At 35.8% G+C, this 12,500-nt stretch overlaps 2 protein-coding genes across 2 annotated transcripts in view; one reads left to right on the top strand and one right to left on the bottom strand.

Moving 5' to 3' along the window:
* Positions 1-3,235, top strand: part of LOC125036411 (transcription initiation protein SPT3 homolog) — a 23,856-nt gene extending 20,621 nt beyond the window's left edge. Inside the window, exons 9-10 of the mRNA XM_047629005.1 lie at positions 380-552; positions 3,096-3,235. Of these exons, the coding sequence (XP_047484961.1) occupies positions 380-550 (171 nt within the window). The 3' untranslated portion in view covers positions 551-552; positions 3,096-3,235. The remainder of the gene's footprint in view (positions 1-379; positions 553-3,095) is intronic.
* Positions 3,236-3,676: 441 nt separating this feature from the next.
* The window catches only part of LOC125036561 (pre-mRNA-splicing factor syf1 homolog), a 9,065-nt gene continuing 241 nt past the window's right edge, over positions 3,677-12,500 (bottom strand). The window contains exons 2-16 of the mRNA XM_047629266.1: positions 11,137-11,312; positions 10,750-10,915; positions 10,449-10,577; positions 9,843-10,019; positions 9,208-9,330; positions 8,789-8,952; positions 8,532-8,661; positions 8,096-8,316; positions 6,932-7,178; positions 6,184-6,342; positions 5,795-6,007; positions 5,301-5,552; positions 4,948-5,113; positions 4,688-4,813; positions 3,677-3,791 (exon numbers count right to left, since the gene is read on the bottom strand). Of these exons, the coding sequence (XP_047485222.1) occupies positions 3,733-3,791; positions 4,688-4,813; positions 4,948-5,113; positions 5,301-5,552; positions 5,795-6,007; positions 6,184-6,342; positions 6,932-7,178; positions 8,096-8,316; positions 8,532-8,661; positions 8,789-8,952; positions 9,208-9,330; positions 9,843-10,019; positions 10,449-10,577; positions 10,750-10,915; positions 11,137-11,312 (2,508 nt within the window). The 3' untranslated portion in view covers positions 3,677-3,732. The remainder of the gene's footprint in view (positions 3,792-4,687; positions 4,814-4,947; positions 5,114-5,300; positions 5,553-5,794; positions 6,008-6,183; positions 6,343-6,931; positions 7,179-8,095; positions 8,317-8,531; positions 8,662-8,788; positions 8,953-9,207; positions 9,331-9,842; positions 10,020-10,448; positions 10,578-10,749; positions 10,916-11,136; positions 11,313-12,500) is intronic.

The raw sequence follows: 12,500 nt of genomic DNA, 5'->3' as shown, positions 1-12,500 counted from the left end.
AATGTGTATAACTACATATACATTTATTTAATCACTTAACCCCTTGTTCGCGGGTGGCATCTACTATGATGCCATGGCAGCATAGCGCTGATGCCGCAGGTGGCATCCCTACAGATGCAGCCCATGCAGATATACTAATTTAGTGGACCACGCGGCTGCCGAAAAAGCCCGCGCACATTGGGTTAAAAACTGTACACTGAAGGACCTCTTGGTTTGCTAATTTTGGTTTATTTAAGTATTTTATTAATATAAATTTATATTGTTTTTTATCTAGTCAGGATGGAGAAGTTTGTAGTTTTATATTTTGTTTTAGGCAAATTCCCAGTCAAATTATACACCCTACCAAGAAAAATGTTAATGTTTATCCCTACTCCAAAAGAGTGGCTCACTGCAGGAGGTAGGATCTGGTGAAGACCACAGTATAGGGATGGATCCCATAACTCCTGCAGAGGTCCGGGAAGCAGTGCGAAGGTATTGGGCCAACAACTCCCCACTTTCTCCATTCTCGAAGACAAGATCACCAATTGAAACAAGGCTCCTTGCTGCTTAGAGGTATGGTCTCTTCTTTTTCATAGAAATTTCTTGTGTAATTATCACATCAATATATGAATATATTTTGATGGCATGAGGTCACATTCCATGTAGAAAATTCAGGCTAGGCAGTGTTATAATCCTTCACACAGTTATGGAAAATGGGTACATGTATCATACATGGTGGTGTATCATAATGGACACATTTAAACTGCTTGTAGATAGGTACCTTGGTTTTGGATTTTCATTGCTACTTTAGGATTCTAGGCTGGGAAACAAGTTGTCAAAAGGCATTTTCAAGTACTCAAACATTATCTGGCATCTCATCGGAAGGTGAGCATGACAGACCTGCACTTGTCTATCTCTCATGCTCAGATTTCTTCAGTTACTTCAGTTCCTTGCAAAAAGATACAGAAACTTGTCACAAGTGATATTCATATTAAACACACATATATGCACAGAGACAACAGGTAGTTTGGAATTACAGTATAAAAGAGAAGCAAATGGTAAATAATTATATATATATATATTTATATATTTATATATAGACACGCACACGCACACGCACACACACACGCACACACACACACACACACATACACACACACACACACACACACACACACACACACACACACACACACACACACACACACACACACACACACACACACTCACACACACACACACACACACACACACACACACACACACACACACACACACACACACACACACACACACACACACACACACACACACACACACACACACACACACACACACACACACACACACACACACACACACATACACACATACACACATACACATATATGTATAAACACACACATATATGTATAAACACACACACACATATATGTAAACACACACACACACACACACACACACACACACACACACACATACACACACACATACACACACACACACACACGCACACACGCACGCACGCAAACGCACGCACACGCACGCAAACGCACGCAAACGCACACACACACACACACACACACACACACACACACACACACACACACACACACACACACACACACAGACACACACACACCACACACACCACACACACACCACACACACACCACACACACACCACACACACACCACACACACACCACACACACACCACACACACACCACACACACACCACACACACACCACACACACACCACACACACCCCACACACCCCCCCCACACACACACACACACACACACACACACACACACACACACACACACACACACACACACACACACACACACACACACACACACACACACACACACACACACACACACACACACACACACACACACACACACACACACACACACACACACACACACACACACACACACACACACACACACACACACACACACACACACACACACACACTTTTTCTTACATATCTTACACGGGGACAGAAAATGAGATGCCAAACCTAAGTTGATAGTATCAGTGTGAGGAATTTGGGGAGCCCCCTAGGATCAATAACACTGAGCCTGTCTGCATGGGAATAGTTGATTTTCACACCGTAATTCTTCAGTACAAATGTAGGGCTTCACTACATCACACAACATTTTTGTAGGAGAGGGAACACATGACCTTTGATAAGCCAACCACTGCCCCTTTTATCTGCTTAGCTGGTGGCAGTATCTCATGTCATTGTTCCTATAGTTGTACAGTAGCCAATCACAGGGACCTTGCTTGGCTTGCCAATTACTAGCTCAGGTCCTGGCCTCAGTCTTAACCCATTGGATCCAGTTGCGTCACAGCAATCACATCACTTAAAATCTGGGCATTAGGTTTATGTGAGCGGCTGCTCTGCCAGGTGACTGCTGGTAGGCCGGGTGCACTTGTGAACGTGTGTGCAAGACTTTATGCCTTCTATTTGCGAAGTTATTTACTCTTTTTATGCATAAGCCTTTTTAGGTTTATAGGTATTTTCCCATGTATATATTTGTCATTTGATTTGCACTATCCAGATAGGAAGAGTATTTTTTCTTTGCACAGACTCCATATCATCTCTGTAGGTAGTCTGACACTCAGTGCAAGAAAAATAAAACTATGTAACACTGCTATTTGTGTAATTTTATGTAATAATCAATTTTCCGTAATACAACCCGAGTTGCTAGTCACAGTGCCTGGAATAGATGCTGAGCATGGAAATGGCGCTCTAAGTATGGCTCACAGATATTACAGTCTACACTCATATATTGAAGGGAATAATGCAAAATCACCAAATGAGGATTATGCAGTCATGGCGAGTCTTTTCTATCAACCTGGCCTTCAGCTGAAACGCTCACGGTGGCAGGTTCACATCAACCAGTGTACAGCCAGTTTTTTCTATGTCAGCATGTTCATGTCGCCCATACCTCAAGCCAGATTTTTTCATAATGTGATAGTCATGTCACCTGGATCCAAGGGGTTAATATTGTGCCTTAGATAAATTTGATATATAGGGTATTGGTAAATGACATGATAGATGAAAATAACTAATATCAAACTTGTCTTTCCAGATATATCAGATACATAGAAGACTTCTGTCACCTGTGACAGAAGTATGTAAAATGTCTACATAGGTTTACAAATAAATTAAGTTCCACTATGGTACCTGCATTTTTTGGCATTAGCATATTGTTTTCACAGTAGCATGTTCATATAAATTAAACAAACTTCAGTTCTTTTTCATTTAGAATTCGCCTCAAAGTTAAACAGGATACATGAAACTAGCCACCACATAGAGATATGCAGTTTTGAGTAGCAAAAGGAACTTTTGTTTTGCTTTCTGCAATGTCAAGAATTTGGATTGACCACACTCTTGTTTAATGAACCTGGTGGATACATTGTATCTAGGTTGCCACACAATAGTTCAGATAGCATTTCAGAATTGCTTTTTTTTTTTATGAGGTTTGACACATGCTTGAGCAACAGGCAAAGAGTAAATAATAGTTGTATTTTATGCCTGTATAGGATAGTCTGATCACTTTAAAGTAATGTTGAGCATTTCTTTGTAAAAATTGTTTTTTCTATTAGGTTTAGGAAGCCAGATTTTATTTGAACATTGTTTTAATTATGATGATATAATAAATTTATACCAGAAAATATCTTGTTTTTTATTCTCTCTAAATAAGGCTTACAGAAAATTTAGTACATCTACTCCTTTTTCAATTCACCAAACACTGCTGCTGGGACTTCTCTCTGCTGAGGCATATCTGGGAAGAAAAAAAAAAAAATAATATCAAAGTTAACTAATGTAATAATTACGACACAAAATTGATATTATGGTATAGAATGTAAACAAATTTTGGGTCATATTACTAAAGTACTTTCGTATAAGCTTCAGAGAAATTAAATAGGATATATATGTAAAATCAAAAGAAAAACAACAAAGTATAACACAATGAAGAGCTTTAAGTCAACAAAGTAGTAACTTAAGTTCAAGGGTTAATTGGCTAAAATTTCACAGTATCCATGGTGCCTTTTCAAAATTTGGCAGCTCAATTTCAATCCAGAATACAAGTCTTAAGACAAATCAGTGAGGCATACTGCCAAATCTAGAATGAAGATCGCACCATAATATAATTTATATGTGAAATTTGTAATGTTTTAGGCCACTTTCACATAAGGCAACTGGCTGTAATTTCCGGTTGCCTATGCAGCCATGTACACATTATGTACACATTATGTACACATTATGTACACATTATGTACACATTATGTACACATTATGTACACATTATGTACACAAGTAACTCTTGCCCCTCTATAACCCTTAACTCCTTCTTAGTCAAGAAAATGATGACTAAGGGATGATCTAGAAGTTCTTCACTGGGGCCTGGGTAACCATGAGCAATACTGGATAGTTTCAGCAATAAGAACACTATGTGAAAACTTGGAATTTTAAAAAATGCTCCAACTTGAGTGGCAGAAACTGCTTATGCAAGAGAGTAACTGGAGTTGCATTATATGAAAGCATTTTAAATTTGTGGCACAAATTTCCTTCTGTATAAGCAGGCAGAGAGAATTAAAAGGAAAGATTGAGTTTCTGAGTGTAGTCTGAGGATTCAATATATTCATCAAAAATCATTATTACTGTTCTGTAACTTACCACTTTCATCATCATCATCGTCATCATCTAAATCAATTTCATCAGGATTTGCAGTGCGAGCTGTGTCTGCAACTTCATCATCCCTTTTGGTAGTTGAACCACGGACAAACATGATCTTGGAACCTCCTATAGAGAAGAAAAAAAAATAATAATAGGTCAATATACCTTCTAATTATGTTGTGAGCTAATTTTCAAATTTGAATCTGCCATCCATTACATTTCAAAATTTGAAAATAATACTCAAGTATTTCTTTCATTACCTGCTGCTGATGGAGGAACAGAAGTGGACATCTGTTCCTCTTTGTTCATGGCCACAGCACGGGCCTCAAGCATCCTCATTCCATCCTTGGCTCCTGGTGCTAGATCAGACACTGTGCCAGCAACTGAACCGGCAGATGCTAACATTTGGGCTGACATCATGTTCACCTGGAAATAAATAAATAAATAATTTGATTTGAACTTTGATTTGGCTTAATTTAACTTTATATTTGTAATTAAGTATAATATACAATAAAGTAACATTTATGAAATGAAATCATCACATGAGCAAAACTATATGAAGCCATCTTCTTTTTAAATATCTAAATTATCTCTAGAGCAAATAAAAACTCACCTGGGTGTTGTACTTGGCCTGCATAGATCGCTTTATACGCAGCAGTTCCTTCATTGTGTCTTCATTGCCATGAGCAACCTCAAAATCAGTCCATTTTGCCCAGAATTCTGGTGTGATTCTTGGATCACATATCTGACTGCAGTAAGCATAGATTTCACGAGCCCGATCAATCTCCCCTAATTTACGCTCCATTTCGGCAAACCGTAGACACATTTCTCGACAACCTTCATCAGGTAGGTCATCAATTGCTTCCTTTAGGTGGAAATAAGTTATCATTAAAATTCCTTGAACTTTAAATTTTTTGGACAATCTGATTCAATTCTGTTCTGTATGTTTTATTTTGATACTCTATTTCAAAAAGCAAATCCATATATTTATTTACCGTCAATAAATTGCACATTAAGACTCAAATTCTATGTGTAAACTGACATTGTGAAACTTTCCCAATTAAAAATATTACCAATTACTGAACAGGAAATCATAAATCAACATACCTGGTAAATCTCTCTTGTTTTAGTAACACCATATATCTGTTGTGCATGTTGTAAATAGATGTTGTAAATGGACAACTTCTCCTCTGGTGGAACTGCTTTAGTGGCCCGACTGTATACCTGCATTGCATGCCTTGCCAGTCCATGTTCTTCTTCCATTTTAGCATACAGGAGGAACAGATTACGTGCATAATTTGGTGGACACTTTTCCAAGCACTGGGAAGAGAGCAGGTAAAAGGATATTAGAAATACTAAGCCTTGCAGAGAACGAACACGCCTAATAATTATCTTCCCTGTAAACATCACAGATTGAAAATAACCCAGTAAAAGCTTTGTGATAAATGAGAATGTTATATTAGTTCACCTAAAATATGCAATAAGAGATAACTCACCTGTTCAAACAAGTCCCTCGCTCTTTCAATCTTAGTGCCCTTGTATCGCTCTAAGAATTTTGTGAGATATGTGTTCCATATGTCATATACATAGGGCCATTTGAAGAGAGAAATTCCTTTTTCATAGGCCTTGAATGCTTCCTCAAAATAGCTGTTTTCCTATAGAAAGAAATGGGAGATTATAATAAGTATTGTACAGTAATTATGTGTACTCTGAATTTGAATATGCAAAAATTATGTCCCCAATTTTTTCAGGAAAACTGATGCAGTGAAGTAAGGGAAATCATAGATTGAGGTTCCAGTCATGTGGTACGTGGGGCCACACCAATAGCCATCATAATAAACCGACTCATCATGCTGAGTACTACTAAAGGCATTGCGACATGCTAGAGCGCATTGAGTGGAAAGTTCCACTACATGTAGCAGACTCCAGAGCCAAACAGCAGGACGGTTGCCAAAGTCACAGGAGTCAGTGACACAGAGAGATTTCTGATACCATCATAGAGGGGTTAAATCTGATTTTAAATGGATTCAAAATGGTTTACTTTTAGTTAGCCCCTCAAATTAGGGTAAATATATTACAGAAGCCTTAATGTCTTTTTCTCTTTGCCTAGAAACCTATTTAAAATGCTAATGCAAAATTTACCTAATGTGCACAACATGAAATGGCTTTATTAAAAATCATCTAATCCCTTAAAAGTCTATACATCCCAAAAATATTAATTTTCTTAATCACAAGAACACATACCTGCAAAAACATGCCATAGTTTATAATAATTTGTGGTGTGGCAATTCGCAGATCTATAATTCGATCATACACAGCCTTGCAGGACTTAAAGGTGCCTAAACACTCTTCTAAGTCAGCATACATAGACCACAGTTTTAGAGACTTGTAGACGCGTCGCTGGACAGGCTCAGATTCATCATTGTATGCCACCTTTTGTGGGGGAGGTGCTGTTGCTCGCTTCATCAGCTTGAGAGCTTCCTCTTCATTTCTAAAAAGGTCAGAATATGTGTAAGTTTCAGTTTCTTTTACTAACTATCCACTGATAACAATGTAAAATTTACACAAGTGCCTGTGAGAGATCATCTTTCAAACAACATTCAGAAGTCCTTGAATTATAAGACATCAACATTATAACTATACCTCTGGTACTTCTGTACGTTCTCTAAGAATGATCAAATTCAAAATTTATAATTTCATAATCCATGTCATTCTTGCTACAATGCATGTGTAATGAAAAAAAGAAAAAATGTATACTTTATAAAGTAATTTGTCTAGTTCCTTAAAGAGTGGTCCCTGAGTGTCCATGAATTGTTCCAAAGACCTACAAACTTAATTATTAGATTAAAGATGATCCACCCTAACAACTGCTATTCCTTTAGTTTCTCTGTTCTACCAGACACAAAAAAGGCATGATTTTCACATTTTATTAAAGGAGTTTCTGGCATTTCAGGAGCATGATTTTACACTCCACAAAATGTGTATTTTACTGTCATATTGCCAAATACATCCATAACAATAAGGCATCTAACGTGTCCCTTGCAAACAAGTGAAAATGGGAATAAATTACCATAAATTAAAAAAAAAAAAAAAAAAAAAAAAAAAAAAAAAAAAAAATCCATGAAATACAATAAAGTATATTTAATTAATTAATAAACAAGGGATCTGCCACACAAATTAAATGATTACGTAAATTTTTAAAAATATTTGAGTGGCAACATGGTTAAAATTTATGTACAATGATAAAGCTATCTCCCATAACCTTAGTACCTAGAACAGATGATATTGAACTATACCACTATGACACATTACATTTAAATCATAATTTTACCAGCTACAGCTTCTCTGTTAAGAGAAAGTTCCAAGATAATGTTCCAATGTTGCTGACAAAAGTGTCACAATACTTACCCATGTCTTATTTCCATCTCAGCCCATTCGCACCACACACTTGCAAGGTCATCTACTTTAACATAGAGAACTTCAGTTGCTCTTTCAAAGATGATTCGCGCATCCACAATCTGGTTATTTTCTTCGTAGAACTTTGCAAAGTTCACCCACAATGAAAAAAGTTTTCCTGTGGCTTGTTTTGGATCAATTGTCTTCACAGCTTCCATATATGTTGCTACAATCTGTAGAAAAAATCCAATAATAAATATTTTTCTCTTCTGAATTACTGTATAATTATTTAACAATTACTATTTCTAGTATTACTACTACAACTATTTATAATAATAATAAGTACCACGGACACAGCATTGTAAATACACTTACTTCTATAAGATTGTATTTTGAAAAGTTATTGTAAACCCAAATATTTTACTTTGTAAGTTATTATCTTCCTCACCATTTTTGGCTTCCCTTCATAGAGAGTTACACGCTTCTGCCATTCCAATACATTGTGTGGGTTCTGGCGAAGCATAACAGAATTCAACAGGAGGGGCCGCCGTTGCATAAGGTCCTCATATCGCGCCAGGCTGTTTGGTTATATTACATTAGTTAATCAGTTAATGCATTAGTCATTTTATCTCAGAATATTAACTCAAGACATAATAATCACCATATACAATTGGTACTTAAGATAAACTGACAAGAAAGCCCTACCGTAATTCCAACTCTGTTTCTTCTCCTACATCCACTTCAACATCAACTTCTTCCATTCGTTTCTTTAGTGTTAATTCTTCAAACTGAGCATAAGCATCAAACACTTGTGTGAAATCTCTTACTGTCATAACACTTCGTAGACCTTCTTCATAGACGTCTCTTGCCTAGAAGGATATAAGACATTTGAAAAAGAATTAGTAAAAGTCATATACTTCAGCAACACATAGAAGTTTTGTAAGTATTGTAATTTTTATTATTATTATTAATTTTTATTTTTACAATTATTTCCTGAATATAGTAAAAACAGCTGGTAAAAAAAAAAAAAAATTAAGCAAGAGTTACCGTTTTCATCTTGCAAACTATCCTGGAATCTCAGAATAGTTTTAAATTAGTTTTCTGACAAAAGACAAGGTACTTACCCTTTCAAAGAGTGCACTGATGATATAATATTCTGCCAAGGAGTTCCAAAGCATCCCGACCTGATCAGTGTAACGCTGCAGGCCATGGCGAATGATGGCCTCTGCATTTTTCAGACTTGTTTCCTAGAAACATTTATACTTGGTTGGTTGGTTGGAAAATAGATGTCAAATATTCATCAATCTTAGTAGTTGATATATATCTGTTCTACCATTCAATCCTTTAAACTTTTTTTGTATGCAAAACAACAAGGAAATAATTGGAGAACAATTGGCTTCAATGCCATGGATAATTTATATAGTGCTGGTATATCTTTTATTTACTCTTGTCTCTTATTTTGGACAAATTGATTCTTAACTCTCAATAAAAATGGTAACAATAAAGCAAAATGTAATTATAAAGCAATAATCATTAAGAGTACTATAAAAACAATACTAATAGCAGTCATAATATTTATTATAATGAAGACAATAAAAACAAGAAACAATAAAAATTTAAAAACAAAAAAAAACATAAAAATTATTAAATCAAAGCAATTGATAATAAATTTATCAAGAACAATAATCTCAACAGGCATTACCATAAATTTGTGAACAGACTAACATTATAAACAGTAAAGACAAAATCCATTACACACCTGTGGGTTTTTGGAGATTAACTCACAGAGTTCTGACCATAGCTGATGTTTTGATTTGCCATACTTGGAGGTAAAGGAATCGGTATTAACACACCACTCATATCTCTTGGCAGCTTCCTCCAGTCGTCCAATGGACATAAGATAGCTTATGTAATCCTCTGCATCTTCAGGGCAAAGCTGAAAGACAGAAAATATTAAGTGCTAACTATGATTTCTCTAATTATAAAAAGACATATTTTTACATCTGATAATGAGGAGAATAATAATATGAAAAAAATATATGCACATATACAAAAGTAAAGTAAATACAGAAAGTATAAAAATTACAAGGAGTCTCATCTTATGTAATGAACAGTTTCAAAGATTAAAATACAAAATAGTCCAGGTAAATCATGACTTGCAAATGAGTACTTGATATTTTCAGTTCAGTAAAATAACCCAGTTAGCAAGAACAGATACAAAGACTACATTCCCACTTATAATATGATACTAAATTACTTTTCTAGTTGCAACTTGTATCACATGAGCATTAAGTATAACACCAGAAAAAGAAAAATTGCAAAGAAAGTGTTTCGGTGTGAGGATCGACAAACCCATTTAACTAACCTTTAGATATCTTCTCCAGACTCTTACAGCTGTCTCTGGAATATTGTATAACATGACGAATTTGAGGTAAAGTGGCCATATGCGGTTGTGCTGGGTAATGGGTAGAGCACATAATGCACGGTCAAATGTCTGAAAACAGATATTCACATTAGAAAGAGGAAAATAAATAATTTCTTATATAAACATAACCATAATTTTGTCATTTAACACAGTAATATACATAGTAACTTATGGTATCCTGGGTTTTTAAAGGATCTTTTTCTTTCATGGGGTGGTCCAAGTCCACTGCATAATGACTTACCTTTCTGGTTCTTGTTATCTTTCGCTGGTTCATCAAAAATCTGCAGTAGTCTATCCATATGCGAGGCATTTTGTGCATGAATACTAAGGCTCTTTCAAAGGTATTATTTACACTCTCAAACTCTGGATCTGTGACACATCGTCCCTTAACTTGTTCCATACGCAATCTAAGAGAAAGGCATATTAGACAGTGCATTATCCTCAAAAGAGATCAAAATGCTGAAAGTTTAAGAATCTCAGATAAGAATAAAACATTTAATTAAGATCTATGCAGAACCAAAGTAAAATTTGTTTTGTCTATCTCATTCTTTTGTTTTTTCAAACAATAAAACTAAATTTCATAAATATATATTTGAACATATTTTCATCAAAATTATAAAAAACAAACCTCAAATAAAGGTGCCACAGCTTATAGCTGCCTGGCATCTGGAGAAGAGCCCTTTCATATATGATATTAAGTTTTTCTGGTGCAGCATCTTTCTTGTGTTCTATGTACCTCTGCCAATGCTTTACAGAAAAGGGATTACGAAGAAGCTCCTCCTCATACTGCACATCATCAGCCTCCTGCACAGAAGAAACATGGAATTAGTTACCTAAACTACAGGAACAGAAAGATTTGCAAATCTTGTGAAATACCTGTGCTTCATAAAAGATTTACAAACTAATACTTTTGAATGAAAAAAATATATATACACATTCAACAAAGTTTATTTCCTGACAGAACACTTCTTAGGCTGTCTGAATTGAATTTATTAAAGAGATGGTAGATTAGGGCAAACAAATCAAACCACAACCTATACAAAGGCATCAAACACTAACTGCAGTGTCAAGCAATTATTTCTTAGCCTCAGATGTCTGCTGTTCAGAAATGTCCTTTTTTTGAAAGACCTAATACTGCTGCTGGATTCAAATAAATGTGAACTCTACAAAAGCTACTATAAGGAATATGAAAAAAATATTACTTATCCTTGGTCTGCTAATTTATGGCAAGTTTTGATTACCTGTCTATGAAAAGAACATATATTCCGAAGCTATTTACTTCCACTGAACAACTGCACATCAGATAAAAATAAATATTAATCTACTATTCATCACTGCAGACTGAAGACTGACTACCAGTCCTGGTACTGTGTACATCATGCCTCTCAGCAGTCAGTCAGTACATTTGCTATTTTGTATTGTTTCCTGCACTATATGATGTCATTGTCTGTCTATAATGCCTAAATAGTTTCCTTGTAGGAATTTTCTGTCTATAATGCCTAAATAGTTTCCTTGTAGGAATTTTCCCTTTACTTGAAAATCCATTTCAAGAATTTTTGACAGAGAAGAGATAATATGGTTAATGTTACCAAGAGCAACACACACAGATAGAAGGAAACGGACACCGTTCAGACACTAGGACTAAAACACCCTTACACAGCCATAGTTCTTAATGTTGCATTTTCTATAAGTCTGTTTTCCATAATTCCTCCTCGCCACAGTTTGTCTGTACCCTCCACACTAAAGGTGTGTCTTGCAAATATTTTCTATAACAAAATTATGGCAGGTAGCATAAAGTGCTAATAAAGGGGGATACCTTCGATTTTTTCTCTGTCTAGGGAATAAACAGAGGGTAGGATGGGTTGGGTTTGGATCTTTTGGGTTCACATGATACCCTGGTTTTGAGACATCGGCCCTGGAGCGTGTATCATACTCATTAAGTAATACTGTTAATATATACTTCTGGACAAGCTAGACTCTAGTCAAGTCTAT

Source organism: Penaeus chinensis, chromosome 21 (assembly GCF_019202785.1).
Source record: "Penaeus chinensis breed Huanghai No. 1 chromosome 21, ASM1920278v2, whole genome shotgun sequence".
Taxonomy (NCBI): Eukaryota; Metazoa; Arthropoda; class Malacostraca; order Decapoda; family Penaeidae; genus Penaeus; species Penaeus chinensis.
Note: the sequence above shows the minus strand (reverse complement) of the source record. Positions and strands in the feature narration are given on the sequence as shown.